Below are 27,784 nucleotides of genomic sequence, written 5' to 3' on the forward strand. Positions count from 1 at the left end.
GGCAGCTTTGTAGCCATAGGAAATTTATATCAGGTGAAATACTTTTTAAAATGTTAAGAAATTACTTTTATCTTTAGGTGGTAAAAGTAAGTGGTTATTGATTTAGAAGAAGTGGATAATAATGAGACTGTTATTCAATTAGTGACAGTTTTGTTACTGGCAAAGTTCTTTCCAAAATTAATACTGCATCTTTTGAGGTACTAGAATGAATTTTTATTTGTTTAGAAATAATTAATTTTTTCTTAGGCAGCAAAAAGAAAAACATGTTTCTTTATTAATAATAAATAGTTTTAAGGTGAACAGTTTTCACAATTGGAAAATAATTTTATGCAAATGTGTTCAATTTGCTAGATTAGTCTTCAGTTTAGAGTTGTACTTGGAGTCCTTTGATTTGAATTATATACATTGAAAATTTTTTTTGTTCTTCATGCATCTGATATTTAAAACTTCAAGGATTTGTGTTGATTTTGGTGCAGGTACTTTAATTGATTTAGATCACATGCAGTTCCTCAGTGCCTTAGATCTTCTGTGGAATAAAAAAATTCATGACCTGGTGGCCAATTTTGCCTGTTCAAACTTAGATTGATTCGTAGAAGTCAGTACAGGCCTATATTTCCAGGCCTGTATTCAAAGCCTACTGTCTTGTTAAGATCCTTGCTAGTATAGCTTTCAAAAACCTCAAGTTGTCTTCATGCTGTGAGACTTCAAAATTGGACTTTAGTGGAGGATGCGTTTAATAAAAGTATAAAAACCCAACCAATAGAGAATATGCTTGCTTTCTTTTAGCTTGTCAGTTCCTGTTCTAAATATGTTACTGAATGAACTGCTGTGTATCAGTAAAGTTCCTCCAGGGACAAAACATGTAGATATGGATCTATCTACTTTACCTCCAACTACTACCATGGCTATTCTACTCTACAATAGATGGTAAGTCCAAAGATGGTAGTGTGCTAGGCATCTTTCAATGTAACAAGTTCCACTTTTACTTTTAATATTATCTCTTTTGAGTGCTGTAACCACCATGAACAGAAGCTTCCTTTTGTGTAGTAGGATTTCCAAAAGATATGAAATTTTGTGAGGGCATTCTTTGAGGATGTAATAGGTATTCAGATAACATTCCTCCCTGGGTGCTCTGGGAAACTTGACTTGCCAGGATATTTCTGTAACTGCTAGATGTTAGTTTTTAAACATCAGTAAAGAGCAGCTTGTGCTCCCTTATGTAATGATTTCAGAAATATTATTCATTATTCAAAACCTCAATTGTTTTATACTATAAGAAAATCTTAAGTTGAGTTTTTTGAGGGAAATGTATTTAATTATTATGTTTGTAACTATTTTAAATTCTGTATTTTTATTTCAGGGCAATTAGAACAGTTGTTCAAAGTAGCTTCCCCATCAGACAGGTGAAACCTGGACCTCCCCAACTGAGTGTGTAAGTTGGCAAGGGTACTTTGATGTATTGAAACCACTGTTGAGTTCTATTTATGTCAGAATTGGATTTCTGGAAGGTTTTTAAAAAACTGACCTCTTTAGAAATTTCTGGTGTCATGAAAAGGAAAATATAATGTCTTAATATGATTTATATATTTTTATCTCATTTGATCCTCACAATAACCTTATGAGGTTTGTAGTTGCAGGTATTATCCTCATTTTGTAGATAAGGAAAGTGTTATAGAAGCTGATGATATGCTTGAAGTGGTACTGTTAGTGATTAGTGGAGTTGAGACTTTAGCCCAACCTGTCTGCTGCCTCTCAAATGGTCCAGTATACATTTAACTATCTTTTTAAAAAAATTTTATATTTTATATTTTGTTTTTCCCCAGTTACATGTAAAAACAGTTTTTAACATTTCTTTTTAAGCCTTTGAGTTCCAAGTTTTCTCCCTTCCTCCCTCTCCACCCACCCTCATTGAGAAGGCAAGCAACTCGATACAGGTTATACATATGTAGTCATGCAAAACTTATCCATAATAGTCATATTGTGGAAGAAAACAGATTAAAAAAACCCCTCAAGAAAAATAAAGTTTAAAAAAGTTATATTAACTATCTTAAAATAGTGTAGATTAAGTATTTCTTCCTAGATTATTAGGAAAGGAATAGAGTACTCAGAGAGCCAGTTTCCTAAAGTCCATGCAGTTGTTTACATGAAAATATAGAGTGCATTCATTATATACAAACACACACAAGATGTTCTAGCCTTAATAGTTTAAAAATATATTTTATAGTCTCTGTAAGTAGGGCCATGATGTCATTCTTAATTTTTTAAAGAAACACATGATTCAAAGTGACACATAAACACACACTCTCTCTCTCACACACACACACACACACACACGCACACGCACACGCAAACTCACGTACATGTGTATAATTTGACTGTCATGTCATGGGATCTCAGTGGTCTTTGCCTCTCTTTCTTACCCCACATCCCACGTTCAGATGAATATTATCACCAGTTTAACCAGGGTTGCCTTCTTTTTCGTTCAGGTCTTCAGCTTTTGCTTTCTTTGTATGGGGGAGGAAAGTGTTTTGGTTCAGATATTCTTCCCCTCTGTCCTGGATCTGTGCTATTTATAAAGATAATCAAGATTAGTGTTAACAAATCTTTAGAACACGGTGTTAACAAGAATTTGGATGATCAACAAATGAAGATGATGGAAAATTAATTTTATATAATGATTCCTAACAAGAATTTGGAAGATTAACAAATGAAGATGATGGAAAATTAATTTTGTATAATGATTCCTTTAGAGATTATTAATGCCTTTGCCATATTTGTATATGCTACTAGAAGTTTCCTGAAATCTGCAATTCTGTATTAATGCTACTGTTTTATACAGAAGCAGTTGGTGACAGTGGCACAGTGGTAGGGTGCAGGGCCTGGCATCAGAAAGAGCATATTTAAGCTTAGATCTTCCTGGCTCTAGGCCCAGCGCTTAATAAATGTTTATTTCCTTCTTTCATTCCATATAGCTGAAACTAGATGTAGTTAGAAATTAAGCAGTTTTCAGTATCTTTTCGTATATAATTGATAGATGAAGAGTTACAAGTAGTGCTTTTACTATTATTTATTTTTACTAACACATATACTTTGGTACATCATGGGGTGAAGGGAATAGAAAGCCAGTCTGAGTCAGGAAGATTTGGGTTCAGGTGCTACCTGTGAAACATACTGGCATGTGACCCCTGAGCAAGTCCCTTTCCTTTCATAGACCCAGGCAACTCTCTAAAATGAGTAGTTACAAATTTACATTGGTAAGGGGTATTTTTATCACGAGGAGTTTCTTTTTCCAATGAAGTTACAGATCTGAACCCTCTAAATTGCTGTGCTCTAATACTTTAACATCAGGTTTTGGAATTTCCTATTTTCAGATTGAGATTATTTTTGTAAAGCAGATACTAAAATATTAATTAAAATGTGGATATAAAACATTGCTATGCTAAAAACTATGCATTATTCATAGGGATATGTCCTATACCTGTGGTTTCATTTATACAAGGAATTCTTTGTATACTCAGGGGAACTAAGCTTGTAAGATGAATGCTTGACATCTGTTATTTGAAATTTTCTCTGCTAAGTGACTTAATTTGAATATAATGAGTTATTGGCTCCTCCACAATGTAAATCAAATGTGCTTCCTAATTCTCATTTTCAAATATTTCCTTTTCATCTCACCCTTTTAGTATGAATCAAATGCAGCAAGAGAAGGAGTTAACAGAAACCATTTTGAAAGTGGTGAGTGCTAATGTCAATTAATAACTTTAGAATTTTGAAACATATTCAAGCATGTTAAAAACAATCTACTAAATATAGTATGGTATTAGATGAGTGTCAACTGTAAGATTCAGTGAAGTTTAGTTCTTTGCTGTTGGATTATGATTATAGGCTTTTATTAGAATCATACATTTAGAACTGAGAGGGACCTTTAAAGTTCATCTAGTCCAGTCCACGTTTAGCACTCTTCACTGGACTATACCAGTTTTTACTAATTATTCAAATTATTTTCTTCTGCCACTTTTCTACAGACTGTAATTTGAAGAAAGCCTTAAATACTTAGAAACCTTGGAATATTAAATAATGGATTTTTTTAAATGCAAAAAAATAGAGATTTGATAGTATATTACTTGTAAATCTTAGGAAACTTACTTAGAATATGGAAGCAAAAGTTTTCTTTTAAATTAATATATTTTGCCTATGCTGAACAATGCAGATCTTACTGAAAATATTTGTAAAAGTTCTTCTCGCTTCAATATTAAACTTTTCAGATTGTCTATTAAAAGAAAGAATTTAAATCTCATTACAATTTTTTAACTTCTGCCATTTTTGTGTTTTTGCTTATGCTGTTTCTTGTGCCTTAATAGCTTTCCATCTTCTCCCCTCCTCAAAATCCCCACCAGATTTCCAACTGCAATCCTATTCATCCTTCAATATCCAGATTAAATTCAGCCTCCTCCATTTTTGGTGTATCCTTTTCCTGATTGCCTCTCGCCTTATCCCCTGCCAAAAGAAATCCCTCCCTCCTTTCAAATTTCATAATTCTTTGTTTTATCTCTTTTTTTCCATACTCTACTTCATGTTATCTTTTTGTCTTGCTATTCCCAATGAGATTGTAAACTCTTTGAGGGCAGAAAACATGTTTTATTCATCCTTTTGTCCTCCTTTCTGTCATAGTATCTGATGCAGATGTTTCTTTTAAGCACTTAGGCACACAGTAAATTTTGTTTGAGTGCTAATTACTCCCTCATTTCTATTTTAACTTAATGTATTTGAACATTTGTAGCTAAAAGAACAGGCTGCTGATTCTATTCTAGTGTTAGAGGCAGCATTGAAACTAAACAAGGATCTTTATGTCCATACAATGAGAACACTGGATTTATTGGCTATGGAACCAGGTATGGTAAATGGAGAAACTGAGAGTTTATCAGCTGGATTAATAATAAAAACTGAGGAGATGCAATGCCAGGTACTTATTTAAATTATTTGTTGTTATTGTATTTATAAATATAGAAATAAGCTCAGCTTTGTACTTTAATTTAAATTTTTTCCTGTTGTTTTCTTGACTACTTGAGTTTTTGTTTGAACAAGGATATATTCAATTTTTTTTGTTTGAAGAATTTGGCTCTTAAGTTTTATGACACTTTACTATTAACTTTCCGCGAAAGGTTGATTTTTTCCTTTGAATTTATTCCTTCTGATATCTTTTCCTGTGTTTTTTTTTATAGTGAATAATAGATAAGTAATATTTTAAAGTTAGATGACTTGATGGACATTAAGCTGGTGGTACTAAAAGCCCAAAACAAATTCCTAGCTTTTTAAGGAGTATAAGGCTATCTTCCTCAAACCCTGGGTCTTTATAGCCTTGATTACCATGAATTTAGTGCTTGATATTGTTTATTTTGATTGATTAATATAAATTAATTAAACTTACATTGATAAGTTTACATTTGTGTCTTAATTTGCTGACTAACTTGTAAATTGCATGAGGGCAGAAATAAGCTGTTTTTGCATCTGTTCAATAATTTTTTTAAAATTTTATTACCTGTGAAAAAAATCAGAGCTGCTGAACTTGGCTTTATTTTTGGCAGCCTTGTTATTAGTTGCATGGGATTGGTTTCTTTAATTTTTTGTCAGTCAGTAAACATTATTTAAGTGCGTACTATGTGCCAGGCACTGTGCTAAGTGCTAAGGATACAAAAAGAGGCAAAAGACAGTCCCTGACCTTAGTTAACAATCTAATGGGGAAGAAATCTGCTTCCAAATACCGAGGAAGGGGAAGATGATGCTAGATCTGGATAGCGACAAGGTTACTGAGGGTCAAAGTGATTATATTGCCTCAGATAGTAAAAGCCTTTCCATTATTTCTTTCAAACTTTGAGGGAAGAAAGTCAATCAGAGAATTAAAAGATGGCTCTCTGATGTTTGGTAGCATCTGAAATCAGTATAGTGGGAAGACAGTCTTATTATTTGACTTGGCTATAGAGTATTTTAAAGTGCTATAGATACTTATGATGCTCAATTTAAGAATAATAGCTCATATATATGCATGTACTTTATGCTTAAAAGTGACCTTTTTTTTCCCCCAAAAAAGAAAATTATCAAAGTAATGTAGAAATAGGTAGCATGATTTGTTGAGGAAAAAACCCCACTAGACTGGGATTTAAGAGACCTGAGTTCTAGACCTGGTTTTACAAATTATATGTAAATAGATAACTTTTCTTTCCCTATTTGTAAAATGGAGATAATAAGACAATAAGTAGAACTTGTTTTGGAAAGTGTGAGTGGACTCTGGACAACATTTTTAGGAAAAATGTTATTGGCCAAATGGTTTGAGTAAATTTTGCACCTCTCCTAGCAAAGTATTCTGTAAATAGTAAGTGCTTAATAAATGTTAGTTGAATTAAATTTATAACTGTTATTTTAAAGCTTTTTTTGTTTTTTAGGCAATTGGGGTTAAGTGACTTGCCCAGGGTCACACAGCTAGTCAGTGTCAAGTGTTCGGTCTGAGGTCAGATTTGAACTCAGGTCCTCCTGACTTCAGGGCCTGTGCTCTAGCCACTATGCCACCTAGCTTCCCCTTAAAGCATTTTTTAATTATTTTACATGGTATGGTGTGGTAGATAGAGTACTGGACTTAGTCAGAAACCTAATTTCAAATCCTGCTTTTGTCAGTCAGTAAGCATTCATTAAGCAAGTCCTATATGTAGAGCAGCGTGCTAAGTACTGGTGGGGATACAAAGAATGGCAAAAGATAGTCTCATTCTAATGAGGGAGACAACCAGCAAACAGATGTGTACACACAAGCTATACAGGATAAATAGTATATAATTCACAGAAGGAAGACACTAGAATTAAGAGAGATTAGGAAAGGCTTCCTCTAGAAGCTGGGATTTTAGCTGGACTTGAAGCCAGGGAAGCGGGGAAGGAGGGTGTTGCAGGCATGTGGGACAGCCAGCCAGAGAAAATGCTTGGAATGGAGTCTGAGAAACAACAAGGAAGCCAGTGCTGCTGGATTGGGGGGGGGGTGGAGCAGAGGGAAATAAAGTGAAGGTTGGAGGGTTGGGTTATGTAGAGCTTTGAATGCCAAACCCAGGATTTTGAATTTGATCCTGGGAGTGATAGAGAGCTTCTGGATTTTATTGAATATTGAGATGACATGGTCAAGACTTGCACTTTAGGGAAATCACTTAAGTGGCTGAATGGAGGCTACACTAGAGTAAGGAGAGACTTGTGGCAGTGAGACCTACCCCCAGGCTATTATAATAATGTAGGTGTGAGGTGCTGAGGTCTTGAACCAGGATCATGGCAGTAACAAAGGAGAGAAGGGGGCTATATTTGGAGATGTTTCCAAGTCAAAATTGATGGGCCTTGGTAACAGATTGTATATGGATCATATGTGGGGGGTGGAGTCAGAGGGAATTACAAGTTTGAGGATGACATAGTTTGGGAGCCTCAGAAACATGAGGATGACGATGCCCTAGATCAGCGCTTCTTAAACTGTGGGTGGGTCTTTCCCCCATATGGTCACTGAAAGGGTCATGAGGAGGAAAAGTTTAAGAAGCCCTGCCCTAGATAGTGATAGGGAAGTTGGGAATGGGGGAAGGTTGGCTGAAAGATAATGAGTTCAGTTTTGGACTTGATGAATTTAAGATGTGTACTGGGAATCGAGTTAGAGATGTCTGAAAGGCAGTTGGAGATGCAAGATTGGACTTCAGCAGAGAGTTTTAGGTGAAATGGGTAGATTTGAGAATTGTCAGCATAGAGAAAGTAATTTAATCCATGGGAGCTGGTGAGATCTTCAAGTGAAGTAGTGAGGGAGAAAAGAAGAGGACCCAGTATGGAACCCCCAGGGATACCTACAGTTAGAGGGCAGGATGTGTAGAGGAAAATCCAGCAGAGGAAACCAAAGAAGGTAGAAGGAGAACCTGGAGAGAGCCAGGTTTTGGGACCAGGGACAGATCATTTAACCTTCTGAGCCTCAGGCAGCCCTTTAAGATGCAAGTAGATAGGAGTTCCCATACTGATGAACTTTAAAGTATTTTACTTTAACCACTAATTGCTTATGAAATTAATTTATGCTCTTTATGTATATAATTTGAAGAAACAAAAGTTTTTTACTGATATTGCTTGAAAAATGAGTATTATTAAACATATTCCATATCTCAGGTGTGTTATGATTTGGGTGCAGTTTACTTCCAACAAGGTTCTACAAATTCAGCTGTCTATGAAAATGCAAGAGAAAAATTTTTCAGGACCAAAGAATTGATTTCAAAGGTAAACATGCTAGCCAGATTTGGAGGGTTAGGTGGGTGAGTGTGGGAGGTACATCATTTATATTCAAGCCAGTATGGTATTTTTCATAATCTGTAGTCTTGAATTATATTGCAGACATGCAAAATTAAATTTTAATCATTTTTTTAACTCATCAACCAGGATTTTGAATCTTATGTGTTGACATTTGAGTTTATTGGATGTATAAATAACAACTTGTATCTATTCATTCCTTTGAACCTTAACATTTCACATTTACCTAGAGAATCATTTAAATTTCTAATCTGCCTAGTATTTGACTTAGCTGTCGGAATACTTGAATTTTTTTCAAAATGCGTTGTTCTGTTTATAATAATTATTGGTAGATCTTTCTTTGCTTTCCTACTTAGAGCATTCCCCCAAGAAAAGTCTTTTGTGCCCTTTCTTGTTTTTGAATCTCTGGCTAATTATTCACTCAAGCTTTGATTTTTAATGTTCTCCAGTTTCTTGATTTGTTCTTTAGAATGCTCATTTGGTGTTAACTAAACTGTCAAACCTTCTTGGAAGGTAGAATTTATATCTGTAGACTGAAAGTTGAAAGCCCCAAGAATAGTTTTTGTTATTTATATTTCTATGATAATTATTTTTTCATTATTGCCAATTGTTCTGTTAAAATTCAGTATCTAGGATTTGTTTTGTTTTTGTTTGGCATGATAAATTATTGATGGCTAACTGAAAATGCCTTCTTATTTTACAGATAGGCTCATTATCTCTTCATTGCTCCATAGATGAGAAACGGTTAGCTGGCTATTGTCAGGCTTGTGATGTTCTTGCTCCTTCTGATAACACATCACAGCAGTCAACTTCATATAGTCAAATCCATATCTGTATGAGATCAGGCAACTATCAGGTAAGATGTGGTAGGATTATGTTAGATTTGGAGAAGAAAGTTGACTTGATTATTTCTTGAAGCTAATCTTTGTCAAAAGATTGGTTTCTGTAACCTGCATTTTAAGGAAATAATTGAAAAAGTGGAGAGTTGGCATCATGGTCCAAATAGAGGTCACCATCTTAAAATGAGATCTTTTTGAAAGGAAAAAAGTAGAAGTATGCATTGAAAATAATACCAATTGTAGAGCTTGCCCACCAGATATGGAGGGGGTGAGTGTGGGAGGATGTATGATTTATATTTAAGCAGGTCTGAAATTTTTCATAATTTGTATTCTTGCATTTTATAATTTCATACTGGAATATATCATGTTAGATGACAGTATATGTTGTCAAAGTGGGATATTACAGCTCACTTCTGTTAACCATTGTAAATACTTAGAAAAGGGAGAAAAGCAGCCCTACTAAACGTTGTACTGCTGATGTGCTATTCTGCTTGGTCCCACCTAGCGTTTTACTAAATTGGCTATTGTTTTACTCCTTTCCTCTCCCAAAAGTCTCAACTCAGTCTTTTTGACATTTTTTTCCTTAGATTGGATTTTATAAAGAAAGCCACCGGCACAATAAAATTTGTGATGTTTCTGCCTTTACTAAAAAGCATTTTCCTGTAAATAAAGGATGCTTGTATATTTTTGAGCCCAGGATAGGAATCAGAAAACTGTAATATTATATAGCATTTCTCAAACCAAATGATATACTTACTGTGTTGTTATTTTCATGCCCCCGAATGAGACTTTAAAATATCCTTTTTTCGTCCTTCCTGCTCTACTAATTTTTTTTCTTTTTCTTTTTTTTTGTGAGGCATTTGGGGTTAAGTGACTTGCACAGAGTCACGCAGCTAGTTAAGTGACAAGTGTCTGAGGCCAGATTTGAACTCAGGTTCTCCTCTTAGGCCAGAGCTCTGGCTACTGTGCCACCTAACTGCCCCTACTCATTTTTTTTTTTAATTAGGCATATGGGATTAAGTGACTTGCCCAGGTTCACACCACCTTTGGTCTGAGGCCGGATTTGAACTCAGGTCCTCCTGACTTCAGGGCCGGTGCTCTATCCACTGTACTACCTAGCTGCTGGCTCCCCCCCCCCCAATTCATTTTCTAAAAGGAGAATCGTATTCTGTTTTTGATCAGTTAGAGGTACAAATGATTATAAATACAGTTAAGTAGATTTTTAGCTACTCATCTGCTGAGGTGTTTTTTTCTGTTTTTTTTTTTTGATATGTTACTTCAAATGCTAGAAAAGAATGTAAATGCAAGTGTGATAGAAAAAAAAACAATTTTCTCTAAGTGTATAGCATTAAGAACTTAATGTGGTTCAACAGATTTTCTTATCTATAACTTCCTCTATTTCTGTTGAGAGCCACCATTCTTCCCCTCTCCCAGGTTCGCATTCTTGAAGTCATCTTCGATATCTCTTCTGCTCTTCTCATGTGATCAGTCACTGAATTTTAGTGTTATAAGGAATATCAGCGACCAGTTAATCCAACCCATGCCCCAAGAAGCATCTTTGTTACTATATAACCAATGAGTGGTTGTACAGTGTCTGCTTGAATATTTCCATTGAAGGAGGAACTGGATGAAACCACCTCTACAATATCTCTTCCATCATTCACTTAGATGGCCAGTATCGTAGTGCAGACCCCTGTTACCTATTGTCTCGAATATATCATACCTATCCTAATTCAGTTGCCTGTTGCTATTCTGTCACCTCTCCAATCTATTTTTCCACATAGCTGCCAAAATGTTCTTTGTAAAACATAGGTCTGCCCCTCTATCGCTTGCATTGACTATCCCTTGTTCTTGAAAAGTGAAATGTATTCTCTTGTTATCTCAGCTTCTTATAATTCTTTTTTGTTGTTGTTGTTAGTAAATTTCTTCTATTTATTTGTTCTTGTTTTTCAACATTCACTTCCATAAGATTTTGAGTTCTAAATTTTCTCCCCCTCTCCCTTTCTCAAGACAACAGCCTCTTTCTTTCAAAGCCTAGCTGAAGTGTCATCTTGTCTATCAAAGCCTTTCCTGGTACTCCTGAAGTATTAGTACTAGTCTTTCCTCCCACCCCAAGTGTACTTTGTATATATTAATATACATATTGTTTACCCTTAAACTTCTTGAGGACAGGGCCTGTTTAATTTTATCTTTGTATCTCCACAGTAGGTGCTTACTCTATTGCCTTTAGCAATCAAAATCAAACTCCTCCACTTACCATTTTGAAATCTTTCATAATCTTGCTTACAGCTATCTTTTTAGACTTATCACTTATTCATATACTCTGTTCAAAAATATTTATTAAAGATACACAGAGACAAAAATCAAACAACTTTTGCTGTTTAGGAATTCCATATTTTTCTGAGGGAATATAACATTTGTGTAGGCAGTTAACACAAATTATTTACAAAGTAATTTTAGGAGCGCAAGAGTACTAATAAGTGGGGAGGTTGGGGAAGTTAGGAAAGGCCTTGCTGTGTGGCACCTGAGCTGTGTTTCTTTTTTTTTTACATCCAAACTGATCTGCTTGATGTTCCTCCAAACCCAATATTCTGTTTCCCATTTCTTTGCCTTTTGCACAGACTGTTTTATCTCCTAATACCTTTTTGTTTTGTTTTGTTTTTTAGTGAGGCATTTGGGATTAAGTGACTTGCCCAGGGTCACACAGCTCGCAAGTGTTATATGTCTGAGGCCAATTTGAACTCAGGTCCTCCTGACTCCAGAGCTGGTGCTCTATCCACTGTGCCACCTAGCTGCCCCTCCTAATAACCTTTTTTCACCCCCATCTCTAAATTCTTTTAGGATTCTCATGTTCTGTTTCCTACAAGAAGCATTTCCTGATCCCAAGTTTTTAATATTCTTTCCCTCCTTAAATTATCTTGTATTCTAGGTACTTAATGTTTTAAAATTAAATTTCTCATTTATAGTCTAGATCTGGCTTTCATTTTAATTTTGTATTGTCCATGGCATATTGTGAACAGTTGATTGCTGGCCTGAGAATCTGAATACCTGGGTTATAGTCCTGGTTGTTGTGACCTTGAGTAATTATCCTGAGCTTCATCTGTAAAATGTGTGGAAGAGTTAGATTAGAAAATCCCTAACAAACTCTTTTCTGAACTTCAAAGATAATTTCATGAGGAACTACCAGAAGGTGGTATTCTCATTTGTGCTCATAGTTGCTGAAACTCAATGGGATTTAAAATTTTTTAGTAGAATTATTTTTTGAGGTTATGAGTAAACTTAACTTCATGAAAGTTTACGTATATGTCTCTTTAATGTATATTACTCAGTCTCCTGATCTATTTCCTTCTGTCTCTCTGTCTAATCCCTCATGTTTTCCTCTTCCCTCTAGCCCAGTCAGTCTTCTTTGATTGGCTATAATATACAACTGAAATATGTTTTAAATTATTTGTTGTATTTATTGAACATAGTTTGTTCTCCATTCTTAATTTGATAATGGAAAGAATCTCAAGTGACCTTCCCAAAATCACTTGCATTGCTTATACTTACATGGCCTTATTTTTCTTCAGGATTTTGCTGGTGATCTTTAGGGTAGGGTGGAGTGAGGGCAGGGTTTCAGTTTTAAATCTTAAGAATAAGAAGTTTTAGCAGCTGGGTATCGTTGTTCACCTTGTTTTTGGATAACAATGTGTACATTTTTTAAAAAGAAATTATTTCAGTAGAGAAATTTTTTTGTGGATTTTGAAATTGATGCAATGCTATGAATCTGTTCTAGGAGGTGATAAATATATTCCTTGAAGATAATCTAACGCTGAGTTTGCCTGTTCAGTTCAGGCAGTCAGTGCTAAGAGAACTTTACCAGAAAGCTCAGCAAGGGTAAGTTTTTAACTCAAAGGATTCAACTTGTATTTAAACTTGGATAAAAGCAGGAGGATATTTTCAGCTATAGAAAAAAAAACAGCTCAGATTTCATTATATTATGCAGAGTATTGTTGGTATGTCCTTGTTTGGTGAACAAGTATTTCATCTTTTTTAGCCTCAATTTCCTAATCTGTAAAATGGCAGCAATACTTTTAGTATCTGCCTCACAGAGTTGGTGTTTGGATCAGATGGAATTTTGTATTTCAAGTATGGTGTGAATGTCATTTGTTTCTGTTATTGTGAAACTTCCTGTAACAGGGCCCAGGTTTGCTATGAGATGGACAAAGGTGCATTATCTGTCTGGCTTTTTGCATCTAGTATGAACATGGCATATTTGTGACACTTCCCTTCTTCATCTCTTTGCTGTTGACTGAGGGAAAGCTGGCATTCACATGAGACTTTCATAAGATCCTTGGAAAAAACAAACTCAGTTGCTTGGGCTTATCAGTTCCTCTGCCAGAGTATTTTGCTTGCATTTCCTTTTGGCTCTAATTGCCACAGTCAAGAGTTCAGGCTCTTACCTCCTTTTTCTTCAACTTCTCTAGACTCCTAACTGTCGTCTCTGCCTCTGGTGTCTCCCTCCTTATTTTTCCTTCAAAAACAGTCTTTTTGTCTCAGGCTTCTCTGCCAGGTACCAGTTTTTGAAGCAGGACAAGCTTTCTAAAAAGGAAGTGAGATCAGAGGGCTGCAAACACAACTTCAGGCAAAGCAGGTCCAGTAGTAAGAGCATTAGGAACTCTTCTAAAACTGCCCCCAGTCGTTAACTTGTTGTTTTCCATAGAGTCAGACTGTTGAATGCAGTGCAAGACCTTATGTTGGTAATTACTAGTAGCCTGCTTGGTTTAGTAGCACAGGTTTGGAGTTCATCCTTCTCCTTTCTGATTTGTGATTTTTGTAATTCATTCTAAATCATGGTGGGGAAGGGACTCTGCCTGACCAGCTGCCACCAACAAGCAGAGGCACAACAGTTGTTAGAGTGGCAGGTTCCCCCGCACCACCATTCTTGCTTCCAGCCCAATCCTCAGAGCTATTATCCAAGGTCCAGGCAGGCAAGTCAGCCTAACTCACTCAGCTCAACACCCTAAGGAGGAGAGAGAGGAGGCAGCAAGTGCAACCACCACCACAGCTTTGACCACCATCTGCCCTCAGACGCTGATAGAGACAGCCCGGGACCCTGAACCCAAGAGCTTGGGGAATAGCATTTCTTCTAGTCCAGTGTCCTTAGCCATCATCCTGGGAAGTAACTCCTGCTTCTTCAGGGGTTGCAGCAACAGTTACTGAAGGACCAGAATGGAAAGTTCTTGCCACTGAAGTCTTTGGCACTTTGCACCAATATAGTTCAGCATCAGAAACTGATAGGATTTTATCTGTGGAAATGACGTTAAAGAAGATGCATCTGTTTTGTGGCTGTACCTAAGGATCATGGGACTTTTTCATCTGACTTGCATCTGAAACCCTCCATATGTGTTCTCTCTCTCCCATGAGAAGGAGAACTTCTTAAGAGACTGACTTGCTTTTCTGTTTGAATCTCTGACACTTAGCACAGTGCTTTGCACATAGTAAGCATTTAATAAATGCCTTGTTTATTCATTCCCTGGAATTTTCTTCAGTAATGCTGAGAGCCCTACGACTTTATCCTCTGTGTATGTGGGTTATTGATAGTCATAGGTATGGGATCTCAATCCCTCCATTGGTTAAGGAAGTAAATTACCCAGCCTTCTTGGCACAGAGGGAACAAACCTGTTTTTGTTCCCAGGCTTCCAGACTTGGTTTTCACACTAATTAGATTGGGCTAAGACTTTCCCTGTTGTTAACATAAAGAACAGTAAAGATCTCAGAAAGGACCCTGTGATAGCTGTTTTAGAATAAATGAGAAACATTTGTTTAGTTTTTACAATCATAATTGTGTAGTTTTGCAGAGTTTTCATTTTGTGTTCTGCAGAAATGAAGCTTTAGATGAAATCTATTTCAAAGTTTCTGCCTGTAATACAGTACGTGATATACTTGAGGGTAGAACAATTAGTGTTCAGTTTAACCAGCTATTTCTTCGACCTAACAAAGAGAAAATAGACTTCCTTCTTGAGGTAAGATATTTTTTATGTTGAATTGTACTTTTAAACTTTTTTTAAGAGTCCAGAGTTTCCAATTCTATAATTTAAAACTTATGTCCAGCTTTTAAAAGTTTGGCAGTAAGTTTTCTCATGTTTTGTTCATTTGTATAATTATTTTATATTGCTGCCAGATAGTGTTTAGGTCACATTATTTTCTCCAGATTATTCCTAGGACTATGTAAAAGCATATGTACCTATATGAATCATGGTAATTTCTTTTTTATTTTCATAGAAAACTGTGGGGGCAGCTAGGTGGCGCAGTGGATAGAGCACCAGCCCTGGATTCAGGAGGACCTGAGTTCAAATCCGGCCTCAGACACATAACACTTACTAGCTGTGTGACCCTGGGCAAGTCACTTAACCCCCATGGCCCAACCAAAAAAAAACAACATAGAAAACTGTGGTACATAGTAACTAATCTTATCATTGACATCTAATGCTTTTCAAAGAAACTTAAAATTTGTATATGTATACTATTATCTTAATATCTAAAGAAGTGTGCAATAAAATGTTTAAACATTAGTTTATGGTTCCTACTTTAAAATACTGAGATATTTGATGCTAATTTTAGAGTCATCTTGAAAATTAGAAAATTATCGTTTAGAACTCTTAATGTCTCACATGGGGAGAAAAAGGGTTTTTTTGGGGGAGGGAGAGGTATTCGTTGTTCTAAGACAGCAGCATAATCCTGAGTTATGATTGCTAAAGACCAATAACAGGCATTTTGTTAAAGCTTTTGCTGTATGCCAGGCACTATGGGGAAATAGAAGAATATACAAAATGAAGGGGAAAGGAAGGGAATAAGCTTTTGTCAAGTGACTGTTATGTGTCCAGGCACAACGCTAAGCACTTATAAAAATATTATCTTATTTGATGTAAAATTATGCCAAATACATGAGATACCAGTTGGTTAACACATTCGTTTCCTGATTAGGAAATCTACATGGGAAAATAAACCAAGATCATATAGATGTTTGGTTAATAGTTTGAAAGCAAAACAAATTGGATATATTTTAATAGATATTTTTCATTAAACTCTGATAACTTGTTTGTTGTCACTCTTCACCACTAAATGGATATTCCTGTCTAAGAGAACTGTTTATGTTACTTGGTCAGTTCTGCAAGTAACATGTATTCTGATCTGGCAGTAGCTGTGGGTGTAGAGAAGTAATTAATGCTATATCCTGAAACAGTGAGATAACTGTTTCTGAACAAATTGTTTTCTTCATGTAAATGCTTCCTTTTTTAAAAAATTAATTAATTTTGTTTTAAAAATTGGATTATGAAGCTTTTGTGTTTATTACTTCTTCACTTATATAACTTGCCTACACTGCAGCTCTCTGTAGGGTAGTAGTTGGGAAACAAGTGCCTTTTGACATTATATAGTTAGCCCTTCCACATCACAACTTTCCCCATCATGGTTTTGATATCACAGGTTGGCATAAGGAATTAAATAGGAATTTTTTAGGAGTTCTGTGGAAGCCACAGATACATGACAGCCTGCAGACAATGCAGAAAAAGTTTAGAAACTCAAAAATATATAAAATGTGTTTAGTATTATAGTATCAACATATTTTATCTTTTAATACCATATATATACCAAAATTTTACAATAAGGTACTGTAAACACCCCATAAAAGAAAAAGAAAAAATTCAGACTTCTCTGGTACGAAAGGAGGACCAAAAAATTTTATACAGATTATCAATATCAAGGGGGCACCAAGTCCATAACCCCCATGATGTGGAAGGGATAACTGTACAGTGTCTTTGTTTCAACTGTAGTCATTCAAATCCCTAGGTATGTTCAAAGTCAATAAACTTGGAACAAACTTCAGATACTTTGAAAGGAAACATGGCTGCTTTTCTAAAGTAAGTGCTTGATTTTATAATTTTTTGACTTTCAGTATAGTAAGCACTGTATAAATTCTTGTTAAATTGAATTTCTTTACTTAGTATTTTCAAAAGAGTAGGTATACATTAGATTGTCCTTATTTTTTGAAAAAACATTTTTATCGACTTTTTTTGTTCTGACATTACTTAAATATTACCCTATATCCTTCTTCCCCCATTCCAGAGAGCCATCCCTATACAGAATTCTTTTCTAAAAAAGAAAAGAGGGGTGATGCAGTGGATAGAGCACTAGCCCTGGAGTAAGGACAACCTGAGTTCAAATTCGGACTCAGATACATAACTGTGTGACTCTGGGCAAGTCACTTAACCCCAATTTCCTCACCAAAATAAAAAAAAAGGAAGAAGAGAAAAACCTTCAGGAAAGCTGATCAATATGTTGAAAAATCTGACATCATATGCAATATTCCACACCTCTATTCTTCCCCATCTTTGCAATGAAATGGGGGGAGGTTTCTATCTCTGTTTTTTGGGTCTGAGCTTATTCTTTATAATTTAGCAACATTTATTCTCAATAATTTTGTGGTTTTTCATTTACATTGTGGTAGCCATTGTGAGTATTGTTTTCTTGGCTCTGCTTATTTCACTTTGCATCAGTTCAGGTAAGTCTTTGCAGCCTTCTCTGTATTAATCAGTCATCATTTCTTATAGCATAGATTCCATTCTTTCATGTACCACATTTTTTTAGTCATCATAAGCTGTTTTGTAACTTATGTATTTATGTTTTATTTTTGATAACTTTATAATTTGTAATATTACCTGGATATGTTTTTCATTAGTATTTTATTTCCTGATTAATCTGTGAAATTTTCTCTTGCCTTTGCTTTTGCCTACTACATTTGCGTTGTCACCAGTCTAACAACCAAGTACAGTACTAGGAATCTGTGCACCAATGCAAAACTGTTGGTTTTTTATCGCATAGCATTTATGTTGTGCAATTTAAATTGAAACAAAATAGAAGACTGCCTCAGTAACGACAGAGTTCTCAAGTCACAGAATTGGCAACAAAATGTTTTGACAAATTTAAATTGTTCACATCTTTATTTCACAATATTTCTTGCTAATCTAGAAATCTCTGCTTGGGATTGGACGATCTTCAGTTTGTCTTTATGATTTCTTCTCATGAACTCTTCATTACATTGTTGAAAGATGATGAACAGAAGCTACTTATAGAACAGATGAGGAAAAGATCACCTAGAGTAAATCTGTGCACCAAACCTGTAACTTCATTTTATGATATTCCAGGTCAGCTTTATAACCTTGCTGCTAAAAATTTTTCAAGGTTTTCTTTTCCCCTTCACAATTTAATTTTACATTGTAAAATATTTCGTTTTATTTATACAAACCATTGTGCATGAAAATTTGTAGGGTGAATGGCCTTGTTGCTTTAATGCTCCCATTTACTGAATAAAGAGACTGGTAGGACGAATTAAAGCAAGAATGCTGGATTTCTCTCTGCCTCTTTAAGGGTTTTTACTCTTAGGTCTCCCCAGTGACCTCTTCTCCATTTAGCCTATGTCTCTTGGCAGTGTTTGTTACCTTGCCTTCAGCTATTATCTTTTAGGCAAATGATTCCCAAATCTGTATCTCCTTTCTTCTGAACTCTAGACATATCTTCTAAAGACACCTACACCTGGATGCTCTGCAGAAGTCATTTAGTCTAACCTAGGAGTTGGCAGACTCCTGCCCAGTTTCGCACCCCATGAGCTGAGAATGGGTTTTACATTTTTAAATAAAGTTTTACTGTATTTTAAAATGTGGGGGAAAAAACTGTTTTAGTTCTCTAGCTGTACTATGCTGATCCCTCTTCTAACCCCTTCATTTTATAGATAAGTCAACAAACAAAGACACAGGGATCTGGTATTCTCTATACCAGCAGTTCTCAAAGTGTGGTCTGTGGACCCCTTGGGATCTCTGAGATCCTTTAAAGGGGTCCATAGACTCAAAACTATTTTCACAGTCAAAAATATTTTCATAATTCATCTCTAGTATATTTTAAGTAACTTAGTGGGATGTTACCTATTAAAATATTCTTCCCTTTTCTAATTACATATCTTTTTGAGACCAGATTTTTCATATACTTCAACCAAAACAATGTATCACAACAAATTGAGTGTAGAAACATATATGAGAATCTGGTTGTCTTCTTTTAAGCCAGACATTTAAGAGATTTTTTTTTAAAAAATTATTTGTTACATGTAATGGGTTTATTTTTAAGTTAATTGATATTTTTAAAATTTATCCACTTTAATTTCTAATATGGTAAATATCAGCAGATGTAACCCACATAAACAAAAACTGTTCAGTGTGCTCAGTCATTTTTAGGATTATAAAGTGGTCCTGAGAGCACGAAGTTTGAGAACCACTGCTCTATACCTTTCTATGTAACTAGAAATGTCTGCTCCATAATATTGGTTACAAAAGCTTACCTTCTCAGACTTTTATCAGTGATGATCTCAAAACACATCTAGATTCTTATAAAAGTTTTGTAGAGATGGAAAAGCAGGCATATGGATTAGTACTTACTAGATTAGTAATTACTGATATTCTCTTAATCTTTTTTTTTTAATAATAAAGTCTAAAGATTTTCTCCTAACTTTTGGTATCCTCCCCTCCTTTGTATATGCACATTTAAGACTATAATGTGACAGACGTAATGTGATGACTCCTCTGTAATTTGTGATGAAGAGAATTAGTTGTAAAAATTCTCTGTCCAGTTTCATCTTTAAATGTCTTCAAGGGGACTTTGTTTAGTTGGGTCTCTTATGTAACTTTATGTAAAGTTTTGCCCTTCTCACCATTTTATGAAAAAATACCAGTTGTATTCTGCCATCCCTACCTATAAGATGGGTATATTCCACATCAGCTGTTATCTTTTTCTGCTGTTCCTCTTTGCCTAGCCAGATCAGTGATTCCATGTTCTTTTGGTCTCACAGTGGTGATTGGTTTGCATTGGGTGAACTCCTTTGGGAAATGCTGATAATCAAGATAGATTCTTGTTTAGGTAGGTCAGTAGAGTTGCCTCAGTTGTGTTCAGTATATTCGCATTTTTGTTCTACTTTAATATTCATTTTGATCTTGCTGTGACAGGTTTGATTATATAGAGAAACTTGATTTGGCGATAACGTTCACATTAATAATCATCTTCCTCTCTTTTGCCCACTTTGCATTGTAGTCACCAAGTATTGAAGTTTATATTGATTTGATTTGGATAATTCTATTAAATTCTTGATAGAATTTCTCTACCTCGTTCTCTGCAACTGATGGTGATTCGTAAGGTGCTGTTATTTTTATACTTATCACACGTGCTGCAATTTGAGATGACTGCATGTTCCGTGAAATGATCCAAACACCTTTGGATGTGTGATAGAACCAAACCCACCAGCTCCTTTATTTACCTCTCTTATGGAGAACCTATGAGCCTACCTTTCATTTAACTGCACCTTCTATTGGTCCTTGGTTCCATTAGAATGTCAAGATTAATATGATTCAGTTCTTCAGGAAGTATGTATGTCTCACTTGTTGGTCATTAGAAAAGTATCATACATTTACAATGCTAACACCTAAGTTAATGTTGGCAGACACTAAAAAATAAAATAAATAAAATAAAATAAAATGGACTTTTAGCATCATCTGATCCCTTTTATGTCATTCTGCTTCCATCACTGCAAAAGCATGTTATATATTTTTTGTTGTTACTAGGGTTGTTACGACCAAAAAATTTGTCTACAAGGGGCCAGCCTGCTGGTGATCCATCTCTCTACACTTACCTAAGCTGGTCCTCAAAAAGTAGTTTTTTTACTGGGAACGTACTTTAAAGACTTAAACCTTTCTGGTATGGTAGAACATGATAGGCCTTATACTCTGTTGGGATACTCTTCAAAAACCCATTGTCCATGCCACAAGAGGCACTGAAGTGTGGACCTGTACTTGCCCTGGAATGTAATTTTATCTGGTAATATCCTGTATGCTGCGTTCATTTGATGTTATTCATTTAATGACTTGGTTTGAATTGAATATTTTTAGTGCAGATGAAATCATTAATTATTTTGATGGTAAGATTAGATAGCACTTCTTATTCAAACTATAGAATTATTTTTTCCATATTGACATAGTTCAGAGATCAGGACCGTAAACAGAAATTTCTAGGTACAAGACATTTTAATTGTATAAATAAGGTTTATGTATCTGTTAAGGCAAAATTCAACCTAATATGGAGGTACTATTCTTCGTTACTCCCTAATTTCCAAATGTCATCCTTGTCATATTTAGTAAGATATGTTCTTAGAATGAGATGTTGCATGGCCTACTAGATAGGGCCAGGTAGAGTCAGTATGATCTGTGTTCAAGTACTGCATCTGACCATCACTGTGACCCTAAGAGGACTCTTAACTTCTCCGTGTTGCAGGCCATTTTGTGATGTATACTTTTTTTTTTTTTGCTTTTTGGTGAGGCAGTAGGGGTTAAGTGACTTGCCCAGGGTCACACAGGTAGTAAGTGTCAAATGTCTGAGGCTGCAGGCCATTTTGTGAGACGGCAGTCTGTATTTCTACAGGAAATTCCTCATTGGGAGCTCCCTTTGCCAAATAAAATCACAGGTCCATTTGGGAAAAAAAAACAAAACAACACTAAACTGACAAAATGTGCTTCTTAAGTGATTAGTCAACTATAAGTCATCTGTTCCTTTAGCTTCAGCAAGTGTCAACATTGGACAGTTGGAGCATCAGCTTATATTATCAGTGGATCCTTGGAGAATTCGCCAGATTTTAATAGAATTACATGGCATGACTTCAGAACGCCAGTTTTGGACGGTATCTAGTAAGGTAAGGAATTTACCAATACTCTTTAAGAATGGGTAAGAAAGTACTATTTTGGGGCAGCTAGGTGGCACAGTGGATAGAGCACCGGCCCTGGATTCAGGAGGGCCTGAGTTTAAATCTGGCATTAGACACATAACACTTACTAGCTGTGTGACCCTGGGCAAGTCACTTAACCCTACTGCCTAGCCAGAAAAAAAAAAGATTACAAGCAAGGTAAACTAGAGGTCCTAATGCAAGGAAGCACGTTTGACCTTCTAGGTATCACTGATACTTGATAGAATGGAACCCGTGACTGAACTATGGCTCTGAAAAAAATATACTGTTTTAATGATAAACTAGATGAATGTAGCTGAGTAGCATTATATGGTATTTAACAGATATATTCTCTGAAACGAATCTAGGAACCAGAGTGGGGGCAGTGTGGTGGAGAGCATATAGGAGAATATCAGTGGAGTGAGAAATAAGTGATATTGTCATCATCTATTCAAATCATCGGTCCTGTTTACTATATCCCCAGCAGGGATATCTTAGAATACTCTAAGATAGAAAAGACAGAAAGAAAAAATAAATGAGTTTTGGGGATCTCCTTTTAAAGCTTTTCTCATGTTCCCTTCATCTTGATAATCTAACCCACTTAACATTTAGAACTATTCAAAAGTGAGTTGAGTTTGGCAGCTAGGTGGTATAGCAGATAGAGCTCTGGCCTTGGAGTCAGGAGGACCTGAGTTCAAATGTGACCTCAGACACTTGACATTAGCTGTGTGACTTTGGGCAAGTCACTTAACTACAATTGCCTAGGCAAAAAAAAAAGTGAATTGAACTAACTTTGTGATAATAAATTATTCATCATTGGATGTTTTCAAGCAGTAGTTGAATGATCAATTGATCAATCACTTGTGGGGATATAGTAAGTAGGATTTATGATTTGAGAAGGTTAGAATCGATGAACTCCAGGATTACTTCTAATTCTAAATCTGTATCCCAACTCTTGGCTCATCATAATGGATGTTTTCATCTTGGTTAGAATTCAACTTTGATAAGCTGTTATTTCTCTTGAGGTTAAGAATTATCTTTTTACTAAGACATAGAAATTATGATTTTTGTTTATAATTTAATAGTGACTTTTTTTTTCTTCTAGTGGGAAGTGCCAGGTGTTTATAGTAGTGTCATTCTGGCAATTAAAGATGGTTTAACGAGAGATTTGGTTTACATTCTTATGGCAAAGGGCTTACACTGCAGTATTGTTAAGGTGAGTAAAGATTTGTGTTGATTATTTTATTGGTACAATGTGTCATTGATTTTTGTACTAAGACTAGGAGTCAGAAACTGACTTCTAGAGAAATATCATGTAAGTTTAAGTCTCCTAGCCTATTTGAGAGTCTGTGGCGCAGCAGACAGAGAGCCAGCCTTAGAATCAAATAGACTTGGTTTAAGACCTGTCTCTAGCACATAGTGCCTTTGTAGCACTGGACAAGTTACTTAATCTCTCAGTATTCCCTAAGACTTTACTTATCAAGGATTGTTTATACAAGTGAAATCACAGGTCCAGGCCCCTGTACCTCACTACCGTCTTCGCTCACACATTAATGTCTAAGTCATGCCATGTGCCCAATCTGTTTCTTACATTAACCTTTCTGTAATCCTGAGTAACTTGGTTCTTTCGGAGTCCTTTTCAACTCATTATCATAAATAATAAATTATTTTTAAAAGATTTTTTAAAAATTTATGCATAACTTAATGAATCAGTCAGATACTTTTGAGTATCTGTTATGTGTTTTGTTTGTTTGTTTGTTTTGGGCTAGACAATAGGGCCACACAGCTGGTAAGTGTTGTGTGTTGGAGCCTGGATCTGAACAGGACCAGTGCTCTATCCACTGCGTCACCTAGCTGCCCCTGAGTATGTGTTATGTTGAAGTAGTATGAATTGCATCCCTGTGAGATTCAAAGAATTATAAGGCATCAAGATCTTGCTCTTCTCTGTGGTGAGTCTGGGCACACAGACACACACAAAATGTTAATAATCCAAGGTAAGGTACATAGAAGTTAAGAAGAGGGACAGAATTCCTGTACTGAAATGGTTGATATCAGCTGTTCATTGTAAAACTAGGTGTGGAGCCTTTAAGAGTAGATATTGTTTGGACACGTGAAGAGGAAAAATGAAAACATGCCAGTTGTAGTGAGGATGTAATAGCAAAAGGTATTCTGGGAACATCAGAGAGACCTTTTGGGCCAAAGTTTAAGTGTTTTACTGAAAAATAGTGGAAGATACAGATTCATTGGGAGAAGACAATGGAAGAATTTCACCTTTATCTGGCAAACCACAGGAAACCACTTAAAGCATCTGAGTTAGGGCAAATTAGAGGGTGTATGTATATGTATAATTTTTTTATTTCTTTTTTTTTAATTGATTTATCAACAGTCACTTCCATAAGCTTTTGAATTCCCAGGTGACCCAGTAACTAACATGGCATAGTGTGTTTAGAATGATGCCATGAGAAAAAGTTGGCCCCTTGCATTTCTCATTTCTTCATATAGGTATATATATATTTGTGGATGTATATGTGTGTGTGTGGGGGGGCCCTTACATTTCTCTCTATATATATGTGTACTGATACATGTTCATATACTGCTTAACCATTCTAAGCAAAAGCATAATGATGGAAGTGTGTGTACAATTCTGACATTTAAATGTTTTTTAACAGGATTTTGTTCATGCTAAACAACTGTTTGCTGCTTGTCTGGAGTTGGTGACAGAATTCTCCCCAAAGCTCCGTCAAGTAATGCTAAATGAGATGCTGCTCTTGGACATTCACACACATGAAGCTGGACCAGGGCAATCAGGGGAGCGTCCCCCTTCTGACCTCATCAGCAGGGTCCGTGGATATCTGGAAATGAGGCTTCCTGGTATGAACGTTTTATAATTTGAAGGCTAAGGAAACCCTTCCAATTAAGGAAAAAAATGCTTATTCAGTACCTAGATAACTATAACTATTTATTTGCATAGTGATGGTGGTAGTGGCAAGTGGGAAGTTAATTATGATATACCAGCTATGAAAGTATTATTTCCTTCGTGAGAACACACATTGAATTGAATATATCTGGAAAAGTATATAAAGTGTATGAACAATCAAATATTTTCTTTAATACAGAGAGTAGAGTATAATTTCAGCCTCCTCTATCAAGAAATACATGGGGGCAGCTAGGTGGTACAGTGGATAGAGCACCGACCCTGGATTCAGGAGGACCTGAGTTCAAATCCAGCCTCAGACACATAACACTTACTAGCTGTGTGACCCTGGGCAAGTCACTTAACCCCATTGCCTAGCCAAAAAAGAAAAAAAGAAATACATGAATACTTGATTATTCAGGACTCATTCTATGATGTCTCACTATTATGCCTTTTCTGTGTTTAGATTGCCTTCTCTAACATCTCTAGCATCTCTCGAATCTCTTCATCTTCAAGACTCAGCCCAAATGAAGCTCTAAGTCTGTTTCTTTTTTCCTTCCACCCCCAACGATGAATAGAACTTTTATTATACCTCTTGTATGCTGTTTTTTCTAATAATTGACAAGCATTTATTAAGCACGGACTGTGTGCCAGATACTTGGGAAACATGCAAAGACATAAACAAAATACTCGTTTTCTTAAAGGTACTGTTTCCTTTTTTTGTGAGAAGGAAGAGAGGCACATGTACATACACATTTGTATAAGATTTTTACAAAATAAATATATGTAAATATATAGTAATTAAATATACAATATATGAATATACAGTTGTATCTCTTCAGCTAGATAATAAGTTCCTAAGCCTAGGAATCAAGATTGTTTGTTGTTCTTTTTTGCCTTTGATTTGGGGCTTCCGTATTTGTTCTTGTCTCCATAGGGCTCACCGTATTTTAATAAATGCCTGTTGATTGACTCTGTTGGCATTTCTCAAAAGTATTGAACAGGGTTAGGAATTTAAATGTTTGCATTGTTGCCAGTAGAGCTATATGCAGAAACATGATCCTGTCCTACAGTGATAAAACCTGAAGTTAAGTCTAACCCTGTATTTCATTGAATATTACAAAAGTCCTAAAGAACCTTTGTTTCCCCTTAAATTTAAAGCAGAAAGCAACCTTTTACTTCAATTTCATTGTTCTTTGAAGGCCAGGACTTTTTTTTTGTCTTTGGATTCCTAGCCCTCAACACATAGAAAGTATTTAATGAGTGTTTGTTGGTTGGTTGATTTACCTCTATACATTTAGCTGTGCAGTCTTTTAATTAGGCCATAGTATTCTGGTGCTTAATGCTATGAAATAGCAAAGGGTCAGGAATGAAATATTAATTATTTTCAAAATAAATATGGTTGGATTGACCTTTCAAGATGTGGGCAACTAAATTTCTGTGTCAGTTTTACCTCCATGAAAAGAAAGTCATAGATGCCGGTGCCTTCTTGGTTGTGAATTATGACTTAATAGTGTCATTCAGCAATATGTTAAGTATTCAGTAATTGTAGTGATGATAAGACAGGTCCTACATAAAAATTAGCTATCTTCATATTGACTGCTTTTTCTTAAAAAAAAAAAAGATTACTTTTTAAAATTGATCTTCTGTTTTTACCTTAAATGTGTTTCTAAATGTATCCGGCTATATTTATTCTTCCTCCTTCCACTATCTAGAAAGCCCTATCTTATAACAAAGGTTTTTTTAAAGGATAAAAAATGGGAGCTCTGCAAAAATTAATCAACATTTCTGTGCCTGATGCAATACTTATACACCCTACCTCTCCACTTCTGTCATGAAGGGATGGAGGTGCATTTTCCAAATTTGAAGATTACTTTTTAGTAAGTATTCCCTATAAAGGAAGGCAGTATGGAACATTAAAAAGACCTAAATTTATTGTCAGAGAACTTGAGTTCAAATCCCCTTTCTGCCATTTAACTTCTTATGTCTTTTGGTTCTCAGTGTCTCTGGGCTTGCCCTTTCCTTATCTGTAAAATTAGGAAGTTGGTTTTTAAGATTCCTTCCAACTCTAAACTTTTGGGTATTTGAGAATGAGTAATATTTATTTAATAGACCTTAAATCATTTTATGTAGTCTCTTAACTTTTAGATAACCTGAAACTCCTTTTATCTGTATCACTTAATTTTGAGGATGTTGTGGGATTCCTTTTTGTTTTATATAATCCTGAAATACTAATACCTAGTAAAGGTTATATATACTCTTTGAAATCAAAGAAACAAGGAAATAGCATTGTTTATCTCCAAGACAGAATGTAATCAAGTTTAAACTGGCATGATCCAGACAGTGACAAGCAGGAACTCACAACTGGGTACTCAATGCAGTAAAATGATAATAATATATCAAAATAATGGAGACACACAGAAAATATAAATTAAAAAATTTTTCTGTTTCTTCAACTAAAATGTTGCAGTAGTCATTCCAGCATTTTTCGGTTTTACTTTTAGATATCCCTCTCCGACAAGTTGTGGCAGAGGAGTGTGTTGCCTTTTTGTTAAATTGGCGAGAAAATGAATACCTGACTCTTCAAGTTCCTGCCTTCCTGCTTCAAAGTAACCCATATGTGAAGGTAATGGTGATATTAATGTGAAAGAATTATGGGGAAGGTGGTGCTGCCACCTACTTTAGGTCTGCAATACTTTGGAAACCTTTCCTTTTTTTTTTTTTAGCACTTTTTACTATTATAAAAACATTGAAAAGCATCATTGTTACTGAATATATTGAGAAATTTTTGAGGAAGTGACAGCAAATGGATATAGACTACTTTTTGTACTCTTAAGCCTTGTTAGGAATTTTACATTCATGTTGGATTTTAGTAGTTAGGAGTGAAAGATGCAGGGCTATATGGGCAAGGTAGAAAGTATGTCTGAAAGGTCTGTG

At 35.5% G+C, this 27,784-nt stretch overlaps 1 protein-coding gene across 6 annotated transcripts in view; it reads left to right on the plus strand.

Moving 5' to 3' along the window:
• Window positions 1–27,784, plus strand: part of INTS8 (integrator complex subunit 8) — a 53,668-nt gene that overhangs the window by 3,670 nt on the left and 22,214 nt on the right. For 4 of the 6 annotated variants that reach the window (XR_013486289.1, XM_020968676.2, XM_020968672.2 and 1 more), the window contains exons 3-17: window positions 787–927; window positions 1,361–1,432; window positions 3,684–3,735; window positions 4,398–4,463; window positions 4,781–4,963; window positions 8,164–8,271; window positions 9,005–9,157; window positions 12,916–13,016; window positions 15,004–15,145; window positions 16,971–17,041; window positions 18,150–18,325; window positions 21,770–21,903; window positions 23,039–23,149; window positions 24,603–24,804; window positions 27,352–27,473. Coding sequence is in view for 5 of the 6 variants with exons in the window: in XM_020968676.2 (XP_020824335.1) it covers window positions 787–927; window positions 1,361–1,432; window positions 3,684–3,735; window positions 4,398–4,463; window positions 4,781–4,963; window positions 8,164–8,271; window positions 9,005–9,157; window positions 12,916–13,016; window positions 15,004–15,145; window positions 16,971–17,041; window positions 18,150–18,325; window positions 21,770–21,903; window positions 23,039–23,149; window positions 24,603–24,804; window positions 27,352–27,473 (1,834 nt within the window). In the remaining variant the exon portion in view is untranslated. The remainder of the gene's footprint in view (window positions 1–786; window positions 928–1,360; window positions 1,433–3,683; window positions 3,736–4,397; window positions 4,464–4,780; window positions 4,964–8,163; window positions 8,272–9,004; window positions 9,158–12,915; window positions 13,017–15,003; window positions 15,146–16,970; window positions 17,042–18,149; window positions 18,326–21,769; window positions 21,904–23,038; window positions 23,150–24,602; window positions 24,805–27,351; window positions 27,474–27,784) is intronic. The other 2 variants (XM_020968685.2, XM_020968690.2) reach the window with 2 other exon arrangements.

Source organism: Phascolarctos cinereus, unplaced genomic scaffold, assembly GCF_003287225.1.
Source record: "Phascolarctos cinereus isolate Bilbo 61053 unplaced genomic scaffold, phaCin_HiC Scaffold_4;HRSCAF=312, whole genome shotgun sequence".
NCBI lineage: Eukaryota > Metazoa > Chordata > Mammalia > Diprotodontia > Phascolarctidae > Phascolarctos > Phascolarctos cinereus.